At 40.6% G+C, this 16,461-nt stretch overlaps 1 protein-coding gene across 1 annotated transcript in view; it reads left to right on the top strand.

The window, feature by feature from the left end:
• The window catches only part of lrrc8aa (leucine rich repeat containing 8 VRAC subunit Aa), a 17,456-nt gene extending 3,550 nt beyond the window's left edge, over window positions 1-13,906 (top strand). The window contains exons 2-3 of the mRNA XM_046066770.1: window positions 6,587-8,708; window positions 9,928-13,906. Of these exons, the coding sequence (XP_045922726.1) occupies window positions 6,597-8,708; window positions 9,928-10,203 (2,388 nt within the window). The 5' untranslated portion in view covers window positions 6,587-6,596 and the 3' untranslated portion in view covers window positions 10,204-13,906. The remainder of the gene's footprint in view (window positions 1-6,586; window positions 8,709-9,927) is intronic.
• Window positions 13,907-16,461: the final 2,555 nt, after the last annotated feature.

The raw sequence follows: 16,461 nt of genomic DNA on the forward strand, positions 1-16,461 counted from the left end.
ATACTCTTTATCTATCTACCTTTGACAAGTGTGCAATTGTGAAAAATAAATAAAGTATTTCTGACTTTGATGTACACAGAGGAAAAACAGTACATCCTCACACTGGAGAAGATGGAATTAGGAACTGTTTGGTGAAATCGTGGAGATTAATTTTGTATTAATCGACTAATTGGGTCATCCCTGTTGTGTACTCAGCACCGACCAATATGAGATGGTCTGAGACTCTTGTGATCCTGTCTTAAACTTGTCTGAGATGGTTGAATTTTCCCCTCACATCTAGTCCAGTATATGTTAAGCAACAACCACAACACTGGGAAGGAATACCCAAATATGCCATCCCCTGTTGATTACTCACCCGTGCTGTATCATGATGTGCGCACTATCATGATGGAGAAGAGGTCAGTAAATACGAGGCTCTCTGTTGCTTGGAGTACTTTGAAGGTCCTTTGGGTGTTTTCTAGCTCTCAGGTGGAAATTTTTGAACTTGCAGTATTGAGAGATACCAAACACAAAGTCTAATTGAAAGTAATAAAAGTTCAAGCCAACGATTAGCAATGATAATGCTGCCATTTATCTATCTTTCTATCCACCCATTTCCTAAACCACTTATCTTATTTGCTAAGGGGACCAGAGTTTATTCCAGCATGGATTGGGCGAGAGGCAGTGTACACTCAGGACAGGTCTAACACATGACAACCGTTATAGAGAGGAGGGAGAGGCAAAATCATTTGAATATGGGGGTAATATTGCACAGTCTCTCCTGAAAGACATTCCTAGTTTTGCACTTGGATGTTCACATGGGAAGTGACAGAAATAGTTGTGTCAAGAATGAAGAAAGAGAGTTAGACAGAGAAGGTCAGACCCTGACTCCTGCACAGTGATTGTCAGTTTTCTTAAAGTTACAGACACGGTTGCAAATTCAAACATCAGAAAGGTGTTAGGGGAGTTGGTTTCTGAAGGTATTCGTCTATCCAACAAGCAGTTCTGATTAAGCATAATGGGGTGGTGATAGAGCAATTGATAAGACACATGCCTTTTGTGTGAGAGACCCGGGTTTGATACCCACTCTGACCCATCCACCATTGATCAAGGCACTTGACCCCTAGTTTCTCCAGAGGCGTGCGACCTCTGACATATATAGTAATTGTAAGTTGCTTTGGATAAAATGAATGAATAAATGTAAATGTATAATGGCAGCCTAAGAGTACTATTGCCATGCTAGCTGCGGCTGTACAGAGGCACAATAGTGCTGGTAGCTAAATGCTAATGTCACTGTGCTGAAATGCTCAAAATGACATTGCTAACATTCTGATGTTTAGCAAGTATAATGTTTACCATGTTCACCATCTAAGTTTAGCGTGTTAGCATGCTAAAAATTACTAATTAGCGTCCAACTGAGGCGGATGTGAATGTCATTGATTTCTGCTAGTAAAGAACTGGACATATTTGTGACCTGATGATGGTGCTAGATGAAAAGACAGGGGATTGTTTGGGAATCCTAAATGTCTGTACACATAATTAATGTCAGTTTAATTCCAGTCTGGACAAAAGTGTTGGGATGACTGACTGAAACTGTCACCCCGAGAGACATGGCATGGCTAAACCTGAGTTTTACCAAACCTGCATGTCTGTAGACCCAAAGGAAACCCACAGGCACATGAAAAGAAAATGCAGACTGCATAGAAAGGCCTCAGTAGGCTGCCAGATTCAGAACCTGGACCTTCGTCCTGTGTTTAAATTCAGTATGTTGATGTGAATATGAAAATTCAGTTTTAAAAAAGACACAGACATAAAATACAGTGATTTTTAAAATGTCACACATTCACTGGGCAAAATAAGAAAACTCGGGCTTTTTTCGCTGGTGCCTTTTTTTTTCTTTGTTCTTCACAAATTTGTTGTAATGATCTGGATGGCGGCTCTTAAGATGAGCAGTTCAAATTGTGGCGTTGAAGGGATGTGATTTGGTTCCTCCTCTATGACCGACAATGAGCAATCATTGCAAATAGCAACATTGCTGTTTTGGACACTTCCAAAAACACATAATTAATGCTTCATCTTATCAGCCTGTCATATCAACAGAAATTTTCATTTTGCTCCGATACAATACACATTTCCTTTTTAAAGCCTTTATCCACTGATACTGTTGATGTGCCGGTATTTTCCTGCGTCCCTAAAATGCAGCTTTGTTCAAGGAACAAATTCAGGAGAAATGTACTGGGATAAGGCTATAAACAGGAAGCCAAGAGCTGGGGGAAAAGTCTTAACAAATCAACACCACCCCCTCCCCTAAGAGCCAACAATAGCCAACTGTTGGGACATGGAGCCAGCAAACCTATTTCTTAAAAAAAAAATAAAACATGCTACGGAAACAGCAACAAAAGAGAACTTTACATCTGGACGTGTACGCCCACCGGAGTTCCAAACTCATGGGGAACCATGGAGAAGAAGGCCAGAGACAGACAGAAGTGGAGGGACCTTTTTACTGCCAGCCCACATAATGGGAATGACTGACCGACTGATTGCTCTGGTCCTGTTTTATGGTGGTGATGGCTTTAGTTCGTCAAAGGAGAAGTCCTTGGTTGCAATTCCAGAGGAGTGGTTTAGGAAGGCGGCAGTTTTATGCATGGAACTTTATTTTCCTGTGGCAGATAATGTGAAACAAATCTTGGATGTCATCAGTGACACACAATCACAAATTGAGTTTACCCGATCTGGAACTGGATGCTAGAGGGAAGCTCTTCAAAAGTTTGATTCTTTTTATCGTAAGGCTATTAAATATAGTTTGAATTAGGGAACATGCATAAGGCTTCAGATTTGTCTGCCATCGGTGTTTGGCAACAGGAAACAGTGGAAGTAAGCAGATTTCTGGGTAAAATCATGTCACACACACTTTAAGCATATTTAATGTACTATTCTGGTTTTGGATATCTAATTAGTCTGATGCCAATAATACAATGAATGGAAAGCCTTTTGCCTGTTGTTGTTATTAATACCATGTAAAGGATCACAATTTACATGTGTTTTGTCAGCTGTTGGGGTCACCGTGTGCTGGTATTTCTCACTTGAAGTAAAGCAGCAATATAACAGCGGAGGCCCACGGTGACTGTACTGCCATTCTGGTTTGAACTGGATAAAACAAGGCTTTTTTTGTGACTGCTTGACCAGCTATCCTCTTTCATCTTTCCCCTGTATATAAAGGGAAAGTTGAGCATACAGGGGAAAACAATTGTGGAAATGTCCAACTTTGTATTAACATGGGCAGCCAAAGTGATAAGATCATGATATTTGACTATTCTCTTCAAGCTGGTGCTTGTCCACACCAAACTTTTATTCCAAGTAATAGTTAGTCTCAGGTTAACATGAAGAAAATACTGCTTAGATTGTTGTATTTGTTGCATTACTCACACATTTACTGGGTGAGGAAGTAGCCTAGTTGTGGTTGAGCAGATGCACTCAAATGTAAATGGACGCCCGGAGAGTCTTTTGGTTTCGGGGTTTATTTGTTACGTGGTCAGCAGCAACGTCTCACTTGGTATCACTTACATTTTGCTGAGAGAGCTTTCCAGTTGTTGCTGTTCTTGACTTGATTTCAATATCCCGGATCTCATTCTGATGAAGAAGTGAAAACAACCCATTTGACAAAGCTCATCAAAAAACTAGGAGCAGTGATTCATGTTTGTGACTAAAGATTCAACTTGGAACCACTATCCTAAAGAAGACACTGGCAAAACTTCATTGTGCCATGAACTTGTTTGTGCAGAGAAATTGTTGCACGTCAGGAGAGAAGGAAAAACGTAGACTTGCGTGAACATGTGTGCTGTGTCAGGCTTTCTCTACAGTCTCTGAACCGCAGTGTGCTGTTGGCACATGCAGGATGCTTAGGATCTCCATGACACACAGCAGATGTTCTGATCTTTTTTGTGCATGTAATAGGTTTGCAAAGTGAAAAAGCCCATAGTCCACCCCAAAGGGAGTTCCCATCTCCAACAGAAAACACTGCTCTTAACTGCCTGAAAACAGCTTGTTTGTATTCCAGTCTTTACTTCCCTTTCTTGTGATGTCACAATGAAAATATATGTCATAATGCTCGCTGAGCGACTAGTCCGACACGTCGTCAAAAACACCGGTGGAAAAACCCTGAGCTGCAGCACACTTCCCCTCTCCCTTCCAAACACTAGCTACCCTCCAAGCAGTCAATGGACATAAAGTTGTTACTGTGATGTAGAGACAGAGCTCAGTTAAAACTTTATGGATGAAAGATAATTTTGTTACAGATTAATAACTCACCACTCTGAAACTCTTGCTCCAGTCCAAATTGCCAACCTGGTCTGCAACATGTAGCTTACAGCTAAATCGAAGCTGTTTACCGTGTTTTTCCGACCTGCAATTCTCTGCTTCTGATTGGCTAGTAGTCCTTAATTTGGAACTGTGCATGTGCAATTCCCAACAAAGATCATTTAGAGACAAGATGTATCACTCCATAGCTAAAACGAAGCCTTCAACACACAGGGTGAAAAGACGAGCTGCAGCAATGTGCAGTACGACAAAGAATATGGTGTTTTTTGAAAATTAAACCATGTAAACCTGTTCTGGTACAAGTCCAAAATAGGATTTTGAACCTGAAAATGAGCATAATACCACCTCTTTAAACATGCTGAATGGACTGCATGTATGTTGACGATAACTGAATTGGAGTTCATTCCCTAACTGTATAGAGGATTTATAGACTGGTTTGTGTGCAATGTCATCACAGAGATACGCGTGCAACTAGGTGGCAGAAAGCATCGCTCTGTCTTTGCCACATATCAGTCTATACGGCTAGCAGCAGTGTTGGGCAAATTTCACAGAAATTGTAATGCTTTACTTTTTACTTATTACTCCATTAAAAAGTAATATTACGTTACTTATTATGTTACTATTACTTTCAACCACCCCGTCCCATCCTTAAAAGTGATGGAAAACCTGTTCAGCAGCGCATTTTAATCCACTTTACTGGAATAATCATTAACCTGAGGAGTCAACAACCATTCAAACAGAAAACATGCTGTATCATATAGGCTATGGATATAGGCTACTTAAAGCTAATAAAAAACAAAGTGGGTCCCTCCCGACATTTTTAACTAATTGCGTGTTCATAACAGCATCAAGGAGTAGGAATTTTACAATACATAACGTTTCTTAACGCCACTGGCTGAAATATAAGTCTCTCCAGACTTTTTAAACTAATAGCATATTCAAAACAGCAGCAATGAGCATAATTGTTACGAAACATAACGTTTTTTTAACACAGAGAAGTGTCTCGACTTTAGAACTAACGTTACTGTTTTGCACATGCATTTATAAGAGAAGTATTCAGTGCTTTACAAAACACAAAACGTCTCAGAGTCACTCTCTTCAGCCGAGTGGATGCTCCACTAGCAGAGACTGGAGTTTCTTTCTACGGGCTAAGTTTCACGTTGCTGTGCTGCTTTAACAGATGCTTCAATACAAAATTGTTCGCGGTTGAAAGCTTTTTGCTGGTCGCACAAAGTTTACAACAGAAGACATGTTCTTTGCATCTCTGAGTGTGACACAGTAGACCTAATAGCAATACTTACAGCTGTGGAAAGAACACCTCTCTCCCTCGTTCTCCATTCTTCCTTTTGGCTAACAGCTGATTTGAACAACAGCGCAGTCGTGCATGTTATATTAATATGCAAATGAAACACAAACAAACAGATCCAACTCTGAAATGACAGTTTATTATCAAGTCAACAAGAATTTATAAACAATGTGAATCTACGTTGATTACAGTGGTTGACTACAGTCTTCTGACCAGCTACGTGGTTTTGACCCCTAACTGCGCGGACATCCAGTAGTGTTTGTATACAAACAAGAAACCCGCCTATTGAGTTGCAGAACAGAAAGGGGTGATGTCTTTCTTCTTAGGCATGAAACTGTGATATTAATATGTAATGTATCCATCTGTAATGTAACTAATGTAACTAATGTAACTAAACATTTGACGGTTTCAGCTTCTCAACTGTGATGTTGTACTGTTTTATATAACTGTCAATTGAATATTATAAGTGTTGGCTGTGTCAGCAAAACAAGTAATATGAAGATATCACCGTGGCAAATTTTGATGGGTATTTTTCACTATATTCTGAAGGTTTTATGGACGAAACAATTTTAATAGAATAATTGATCATTTAAAATAATAATTTGATGCATTTCAAGTTGTTAAAATACCTGCATACATCTTTAAACTGCTTGTTTTGGCTGACCAACAATCCAAAACCCAAAGATATTCAGTTTTAGAGCTGCAATGATTAATTAGTATTAAATGAATAACTATTAAATGAGAAACAAAAGTCAAAATTCTCTAATTCCAGCTACTTAAATGTAAATATTTTCTTCCTTTATTACTCCTCTACAACCTATGGGTTGTAGACAAAACAAGACATTTGAGGACGATTAATCGACCATGAAAATAATCATTAGTTGCAGCCCTTATTCAGTTTACTATCACAGAGGACAAAAAATGGTTTTCAGAATACATTCCCATACTTCACCAACTCATGTCCTGTTTTCTCTGTCTTTTTAGATAAACTATCATGATTCCCATCACAGAGCTCCGGTACTTTGCTGACACCCAGCCAGCGTACCGTATCCTGAAGCCATGGTGGGACGTTTTCACAGACTACATCTCAATCATAATGCTGATGATTGCTGTGTTCGGTGGTACACTGCAGGTCACACAGGACAAAATGATCTGCCTGCCTTGCAAGTGGGTGGTCAACAAGTCATGCGAGACCATGCCCATCCCAAATGTGACCGTCAGTGCACCAGAACCCAAAGGCATTCAGTATGACCTCGACCGTCACCAGTATAACTATGTCGACGCTGTGTGCTATGAGAACAAACTACACTGGTTTGCCAAATATTTCCCCTATCTGGTGCTGCTCCACACCCTTATCTTCCTGGCCTGCAGCAACTTCTGGTTCAAGTTCCCCCGCACAAGCTCAAAACTGGAGCACTTTGTCTCCATCCTCCTCAAGTGCTTTGACTCCCCGTGGACAACACGGGCTTTGTCCGAGACCGTGGTGGAGGAGAGCGACCCCAAGCCTCTGGGAAAAATGAACGGATCGATGGACAAGAAGGCCTCGTCTGTGAGCGAGGACGTTGAGGCTAGCGTGCCCATGCTCCAACGAACAAAGTCCAGAATTGAACAGGGAATTGTGGATCGCTCTGAAACTGGAGTTTTAGATAAAAAGGAAGGGGAGCAGGCTAAGGCTCTTTTTGAGAAGGTTAAGAAGTTCAGGATTCATGTAGAGGAGGGTGATATAGTGTACCGTCTTTACATACGTCAAACCATCATCAAGGTAATCAAGTTTATACTGATAATTAGCTACACAGCCTACTATGTACGCTATATAAGGTTCAATGTAATGTGCTCGGTGAACATTCAGGAACTAACAGGGTACAGCACCTACTATTGTGCTCACCCGTTAGCAACTCTTTTTAAGATATTGGCCTGTTTCTACATCAGCTTGGTGGTGGTTTATGGTCTTATCTGCATGTACACTCTCTGTTGGATGCTCAGACGCTCCCTCAAACGATACTCCTTCGAATCAATCCGCGAGGAAAGCAGCTATAGTGACATCCCTGACGTGAAGAACGACTTTGCCTTCATGCTACACATGATAGATCAGTATGACCCTCTCTACTCAAAGCGCTTTGCTGTGTTTCTGTCAGAGGTGAGCGAGAACAAGCTGAGGCAGCTGAACCTGAACAATGAGTGGACGTTGGAGAAGCTGAGGCAGCGAATCACCAAGAACTCCCAGGATAAGCTGGAGCTGCATCTGTTCATGCTCATTGGGATCCCAGACACAGTATTTGATCTAATTGAGCTGGAGGTGCTCAAGCTGGAGCTTATCCCTGATGTAACCATCCCACCTATCATCGCCCAGCTCTCGAACCTGAGGGAGATGTGGCTCTATCACACCCCGGCTAAGATTGAGGCTCCTGCTCTTGCTTTCCTGAGAGAGAACCTGAAGTCTCTCCACATAAAGTTCACAGACATCAAGGAGATCCCACTGTGGATCTACAGCCTGAAGAACCTCAGTGAGCTGCACCTAACCGGGAACCTGAGTGCTGAGAACAACCGCTACATCGTGATCGATGGGCTTCGGGAGCTCAAAAGGCTCAAAGTGCTGCGTCTGAAGAGCAACCTGACCAAGCTGCCGCAGGTGGTGACGGATGTGGGCGTGCACCTGCAGAAGCTCTCTGTCAACAACGAGGGTACCAAGCTGATGGTGCTCAACAGCCTGAAGAAAATGGTCAACCTGACGGAGCTCGAGCTTCTTCGCTGCGATCTCGAACGCATTCCACACTCCATCTTTAGTTTGCACAACCTGCAGGAGATTGACCTGAAGGACAACAACCTGAAGACAATAGAGGAGATCATCAGCTTCCAGCACCTGCACCGGCTTGTGTGCCTGAAGCTGTGGTACAACCAGATTGCCTACATCCCCATTCAGATTGGAACACTTACCAACCTGGAGAGGTTGTATCTAAACCGGAACAAGATAGAGAAAATCCCCAGCCAGCTGTTCTTCTGCCGCAAGCTGCGTTTCTTAGACCTGAGTCACAACAACCTGACCAGCATCCACGCTGATATAGGCTTCCTCCAGAATCTGCAGTACTTTGCTGTGACAGCCAACAGGGTGAGAAGCAAAACCTCCCTTAAAATTGTCTAGTCCATGTTTGTATCAAATTTCCATCTGTCTTCACCACTCTAAGATTAGCTCAAAGGCCAGATAAGGTATTTATAAAGGTCAACGCTTAGAAATGCTGAGATATTCATAGACAGGATGGGAATTATGGCTCCAAAGATAACCACATGGCCGAGGCCTGGGGAGTTATGTTTTGTCAACAGATTCTTTGCCGTATGTTCCAGAGTTTTAAAAATGTCCTTTAGAAGTCAAGTCCAAAAAGGTTTAAAATATTGATATAATCTTGGTCTGTTTATCCACTTTCCACTGACTGAAAGATGTGTGTTCAGTGGCATGTTGTAAACGCAGTCCTGTTCTGTACACAGTATTTAAATGTTAAAGTGCTGTCACACATGTTAGATAAAAGTCCTCCTGTCTGGAATCAGGTTTTTTACTGCTAAGCCCACAACACGCTAACACAATTTTTCTCTGAGACCACATTATTTTTCTTCGAGCATGATGTACGCCTTGCCGTTTTCACAGTATCAGCTTCTGTTAAAACATTTTCCCACCTCACCTGTATACTTCCTATTACTTTTCAAGGAAACCATCACAAATGGTCCTTATTCAGGATGTTTGTTTCAGTTGCAAAGATCGTTAACTTAAATACTTTTAGGTGCGATGCCAAATCCTGCCATTACAGTCATGGCTGGGTTAGTCCATTTGGCTTTGGGTGAAGTAGATCGCTTCAGTATTGCTGTGTATTTGATTCACGACTTAGGAATTTCATTCTGTAGAACAACAGCATTTCCCCCGAAAACTCAAAAGTGTACAGGATCATGTTTTTTCAGTAAAGGCTACTATTATTACTTTTTTACTGCGCTTGCTTGTGTGGTTGCGCACTGAAAATAGGTTCCAGCAGGTTTGTTTGCAGCCAAAAATAGCTCTATTTAATGGGACCCATCTGGTGTCTCTTCTGTTTTTAAGGCCTCTCTCCTAAATCCTCTTTATACTGTTGGCACATTATCAATCCAAATGAGATGTGTAATTGTAAATATTGTGTCCATGTAGGTATTTCTATAGGATGTGATTTTCTGTGGACATCAATTTTGAACAAAAAGAATTACAAATAGGATGAGGAGTTTGTTGGCTACAAGAATACACGACTGTTGTTTGTGACACTGTTAACCTACATCCCTTGTTTTTCTGCCTGTTATCCTCCCCTCTTCAGATCGAGACTTTGCCGCCGGAGATGTTCAAGTGCAAGAAGCTGCGTACTCTGAATCTGGGGAACAACTGCCTGCAGACGCTGCCATCACGCTTCGGAGAGCTCACCGGGTTGACCCAGCTTGAGCTGCGAGGGAACCGTCTGGAGTGCCTGCCAGTGGAGCTCGGTGAGTGTCGGCTGTTGAAGAGGAGCGGCCTGGTGGTGGAGGAGGACCTGTTCAACACGCTGCCCACAGAAGTCAAAGAGCAGCTTTGGCGGGCCGATAAGGAGATAGCTTGAGCCGAACCTGCTGCTGCAGAGGAAAGAAGCTTGATTGGAGAAATAAACGAGCAGACTCAAAGGTTTTACAGTTACATTTGCAGTTGTGGTGCAGTGTGGCTCAGAAAACTGGCAGTAGTAAATCAATTATAGTGCAACTGACAGCTAGTTTGTTGAGGCATGAAGGTGTTGGTCCTGTTGTTTTCTTCAGGCTCGCTGTACGCTCAACATGCTTGGAGGTATCGTTTTGTGTGCACAAAACAACTCCGTGATGAACATCAACAGATCATCCCACAGCAGATCTCACAGCTTAGGCCTTAACTCAGAGGACTGCTGAAACGACATCACAGAGAAGCTGTCAAATATTCAGCAGAAAACAAATGGGAACAAACTCTACAGTACAATGTCTAAATACCCTGCAGTTGTTAATTTATAACGTCGGCCTGTGTGGCAGCACATTTGTTACTGGAGCTGTGGAGAAGTGCACCATTGTTCTTTGACTCATTCACAGAACATCATGTCTTAACTAGGCATGTGAAACAGGCTTCACTGTATTTTGCATGACAAAACATCAGACACATTACTGATGTGTCTTATTAAGGTATGTGAGATTTATTGTTATTGGTCTGTTGAAACGAGGTCAAGGTAATTTGGTACTTTCAAATGCTACCACACGTTGGTATCATGTTTGGGCCTTTGAAACGGCCTGTGTTGTGATGTCAAGTAATACATGATCAAAATGACAGTGAGTCCAACACATTCTACACAGCAACTGATTTGTTGTTTTGTTTAAGAATTTATTTTAAGCTTCTTGTGGAACGTATACCTGTAGTCAAAGATCTTAAGTGACCTTTGTTCAGTTGACAGCGAATATGTTGCTTCACTGACTAGATTGTAATGACACAAGGTGTCCCCCGGCTGACACGAAGTTTGTAGTCCCTGAATTAAAGTCACAGGGTCATAAACATTCAGAAAGCACCGGTCAATGTTGATTTGTGTCTTTATTAAATGAAAACATGTGCAAGCACGCATGGCACTCATACACCCAGTAGATAATGCGTAGACCAATAAAACAAGCAAGAATCAAGATAGTTTTTGAATTATGGGACCATTAGATGATTATTACCTAAATGGCACCTCCAAGTGGCTGAACTCCTGCAGATGTGAGACAGGAGAGTCTTAAATAGCTGGTAGGTGCACTGCCAGTTTCCAAAAGAAGTGTTGTTGTTGATGACTCAAGTGCCCAGCTGTTTGTATGCTGGTCCTTCTATTTATCATGCTTGGTTTACTCAAGGGAAAGCTGCACATTTGTCAGCTCTTTGTTTATCCATTCAGGAGCAAAATGAGGACAAACAGGAAATTACAGAGTGAAGGGAACTGGTTTTGACCGACCCACACAAGGGAAACATTTATTCACAGAGAGAGTATACAGAATTTGATTTCCACATCCATGGTCCAAATTAGTGCAACATGCTTTGTCTGCTTGAAACACTTTTCTTGTTAAGACCTTGGATTTAATAGCATCATTTGGAGTAACCCTGCTACGTTTACTCCAGCCAGGCATCTCGTTGCTAATATGGCCTTATCTTTTACAAGCTGTATGCCCTGTTAATGATCACAAACATCACGTTCGTGACTTTTTTAATGTGTTGTAAAATGTATAGCTAAAATGTTTAACGTCTTTTGTTTCATACATAGCCATATGGTATGTTGTCTTATTGTTACCAGCTGTTTCTTTTTGATTTTAGCTTTAAAAGAGATTTAAGGGACATTTCACTATAATGATACAATTGCACCTTTGTTCACAGTGAATTATTTTATTTTTTTTCACTGAGGCCTTGGCTAAATCCAAATGCCCTTCTAGGGGTCATTAGTGAAGTGCAGTCCTGTTCTGAAAGAAGAGCCTCAGTCTTGAATGTGTTTACTAGAAACCAGTAAAAACTGGAAGCAAAGGATGAGAGCAAAAAAGAACACATGCCAACAGACAAAGACAGTAGGTCAAAGGGAATCTCAGCTTTTCCAACATGTATAACATTTTAAAAATAAACATTGTTTTTGTATGGCAGGTCCACCTTGGAATGTCTGCTCTGGTTTAATTTTGGTCTTGCCAAGTAACAGCAAGAACATGTTTTTCACTACATGTCATCACCTGTTGGATGCCAAAAGATTAATGCTAATAGGCAAAACAATGAGGTACTAGCACATTAAACTAAACAAAATAAATATATTATTATAGTGCAGTAGCTGGCCAAAGATATAGGGACAGGTTGTTGGACAACTTGCATCATCTAAAGTAAATTTGATATATAATAGGCTCATTGTAGTGGTGCAGTGCAGTTGCCAGTGCTGCTGACACTAAAAATCTCCCTCCTGCAGTGCACCGCAGAGTGTCAAAATAGCACGTTTAAACAATGTCTGTTATTGTATCAAGTGTGTTTTGGTGGTCATATCATTAGAGGTTGGATAGTCTCAACTAAATATAGTTTTTCCAGCCTTAGTAACAAGTGCTAACCTCTTTATCTGTTTCTTTATCTGGCTATATTATGGCTATTATATTTTAATTTTCTGACCTCCAGAGCTCTGACCAGGATGATACAGTCACTTCCCTCTGAGTCACAAGATGAGCACATTTAACCTGCACTCCCTTTCCTGCATGTCAGCATCAGTGAAGGTCTGAGAGGAGGTCAGTCAGCAATTTGCAAAGCACCAAAAGGAAGTCTTAGTGACTAATAAAATTCCCCTTGGTTGAGTGAAAACTCTTATGCTAGTACTTTAGTATCATGTCATAAGCAGCTTATTCTCATCTAAATATTAAATAACTTCAATATATTTAAGATCTTTTTTTTTCACTCTGTGCAAATGCGCCAAAATACGTTCGCTTTTAACTTTGTGTTCTCTCTCCATGAATTTATGTGAAAGTATGAAATGTAAAAAATGGGCTTCTGTTTGTATGTTATTTATGCCTTAAGTTGTGTGCAACAGCATGATTGATAATTTTTTTCTTACACAGAATTACAGAGGGTTACAGCAGACGGTCAGTGTTCTGATATTTTTGGACACAGCTCCTTTTCCCTAAAAACAAAACAGTACTTCACAACTGAACAAAAGCAACTCTTGACAATCTAACACTGTAAACGGAGGGGAGCTCACCCTCCAGTGTGGGCATTGTGTGTAACGGTACACATTGGTTAATATCTGCAATATATTGACTTTTTTTGGGAACACTCCTTTTTGAACCCAATACTTGCAGTACTCCAAAAAGAAACTGCCATGATTGCATTGACATCTAATCTCTACCTATGTATAAAACTTTCAAATACACGATTGTATTTACTATGTACGATTAAATCATCTCTGTATTCTGGTGCCTGTAGATTAGGGATGTACGAAAACAGTTGGTTCCCCTTTCAGGGTTCAGATCCATTACATCTTGTAGCATGAGTTTGTCAATCTTGAACTCGTGTGTTATAGCCATACGGAAAGCCACCCACTTAACCCCATAGCAACAATTGTTGTTGAATATAAACTGGATGGACAGAATTGTTTCAATCAGCACCATCTGTATCACACGTGACATGGCCTTTATCAATGAATTGTTGCACAGTGGACTGAACACTGGCTTTTTAAGCAGACAATGGACAACTGAACTTTGATTTCCTAATGTTCAGACCCTACTTTTGTACCATTCTGAAACATGATAATAAAACAAACACTTAACACTAAATCCTTTTGCAAGAGTGTTAATTTCTTATCCGGTGGATAGTAGTTCTTTCAGTGGAAAGTCCTAAGCACTGTTGAGCTTGTTGCTGGGAAACGTATTTTACATACCTTTAGTATGTCTGCTGACATTTTGACTTGTCTTAGCAGGTAAAGCACAGGTTTAATTATTATAACATTATATATAATATATATAACATTATGGCAAATGGCTCTGTCATGGCTGTTGCAAGCAGGGTAACAGGAATACAGTGGAAGGACCTAAATACGACTGAGCACAAGGTCAAAGGTTGAAGTGTGACCATAGTGTGACATTCTGGGCCTTGTACTGGACTGCAGTCTTCACGTACAAAAGGTCAAGCTGACACTGAATCGCGACCCCCTCGTCACAAGTCGTTTATGTCTATGGGTTGTTGTTGTCTTTGGGTTTTCCCTGTCGGGTTGTTTTTTTTAATTTTTATAAACTGTAAAGGTTTAATTCATACTAATTTGCAAGGAACAAAGCAAATATTAAAGCAGATGTTTCAAAAAGTAAACATAATTTTAGCAGCAATGTGTTTTTTTTCTTCTTTCCTGTCATGTTAATCATCTTGTGACCCACACCTTAGAGTTATCCTGCACCTGATGTATACCTCATCTTAGGATTACACTTTCCTCTATTTAATAAGATATGAAGGGGTTATTGCCTCTGTGCTGCAATGAAAGAGTTAAAGTCCAAAATCCTATTACAGCCTCTCTATGGTTACACTTTAATTAATTTAGACACGTCACATGGTTGGAAATCAGCGTCTGCAGGATGTATGTTACCCGGATGTCTCTTTCCCGCAAGCTGGACCTCTCTGAGCAGACCGTGGACTTTATGACAGATGGAGATGTACAAAACGTGAGCACTACATTAAAATTATATTGAAGGTACAATGAGCTGTAGCTAACAATATGTCCTGCATTTTAAGCTTTTAACTTTAACTGCAAATGCTCAAATAAAGTATCTTAATTGGTCCCTATTCAATTTGAAGTATATGTAACACCAATAACTGTGTAGACTTTCTTTGTGTACTGTATCATATTCCTGGAAGATGTTATTGTTTATATTAATGTAGTTTATACAGTACCTGTGCACATTTCCGGCTCAGCGGTGGATGAAGTATTCAGATCTGTTACTTAATAAAAGTACTAATACCTCTCTGTAAAAATACTCACAAGTACAAAAGTAAAAGTGCTGCATTGAAAATGTTACTTAAGTAAGAGTTGTAAGTATAATCAGGAAAATGTACTTCTTGTTCTCTGTGACTGAGAGATCATTAGATTATAATTACTCATGCATTAATGTAAAAGCAGGGGTTTTACTGTTGTGGTTGGTTGAGGTTCAACTATTTTGTAAACGATTATCAAAATAGTAAGCCAATCTACTAATGTAGACTACTAGCTGTAGGCTACTTGTATAAACTGTTGGGTAATTTAATTTATAACAAAACACCGTATGTTTTAAACTGTAACTAGGCCTAAATGTAGAGAAGGAAAAAGTACTACAATATCTCCCTCTGAGATGTAGTGGAGTAGAAGTAGAAAATGGCATGAAAAGAAAATACTCAAGTAAAATAGTTCTAATTTGTCCTTAAATAGCCTACAGTACTTGCGTAAATGTACTTAGTTACTGTCCACTGCTCATTACATAACATGCAATAAGTGTCCTATCTCTACACAACCAAACTGCTCCCCAGTCTAGAACCACCAACGAGCAAAATTTACCTGCTGCTGTTTTTCTGTTATAGCCTAGGTCTGTTTTTTCTATAGACTACAATATTCAAGTCCATCAGTATTTGACTTTTTCTAAGAGTGTGTTATGTAGCCTAGGCTACCACCCACTTTTGTTAAGAGGTGTCACTGTCAAGATAAAGACTGACTGAAAAAAACGTCATTTCTGCATAAGCGCCAGCTGGTAAAAATCTATCCCAGAGAAAACAGTCATTTTCGCACTAATCATTTCTCACTTTAGATCAACATTCTGTGTTGCTACTGGCAACACCTTTAGTCTGCTACTAATCAGGCATGCAGAGTCGCTGATGGTGATGGGTGATGGGGGGGTAGGACAATGCATCTTGGATTCATTCTCAATCTTACGGCTCATAATCTGACAGCGATCCACTTTGACAGAGTGCACAAAGGCTGTCATTTTCAATTGCCAACAGCAAGGCCAGGCTGAGCAGAGTGAAAACGTTTAGAGAAGCATGATCATCAAAACGAATGATGCAGCACCGACATTTTCCACCCACAGGATGAAAACAAATACAGAAATTGGCATAGCAGGCTGAGAACCTAGGGTTATCAAAAAGACCAAAAAGATTATTGGCCCTATCTTGCACCCAGCACAAAGCAAGTGTCTAGTTTCCACAGTTGACATTTGCACGCCAAGCGACCAAGTTATAGTAAATGCACTTGTGCCCATCTGTGAGCCCATGTGAGTGTTGGTCTTAAAATGAGGCGTGGTCAGGCACATTGTTGGCGCATTGCTATCGAGGCAGCAGAAAGCGATTGCACCACTGACCCCCCCCCCCCCCCCCC

The sequence above is a fragment of the Micropterus dolomieu genome, linkage group LG13 (assembly GCF_021292245.1).
Source record: "Micropterus dolomieu isolate WLL.071019.BEF.003 ecotype Adirondacks linkage group LG13, ASM2129224v1, whole genome shotgun sequence".
NCBI classification, from domain to species: Eukaryota; Metazoa; Chordata; class Actinopteri; order Centrarchiformes; family Centrarchidae; genus Micropterus; species Micropterus dolomieu.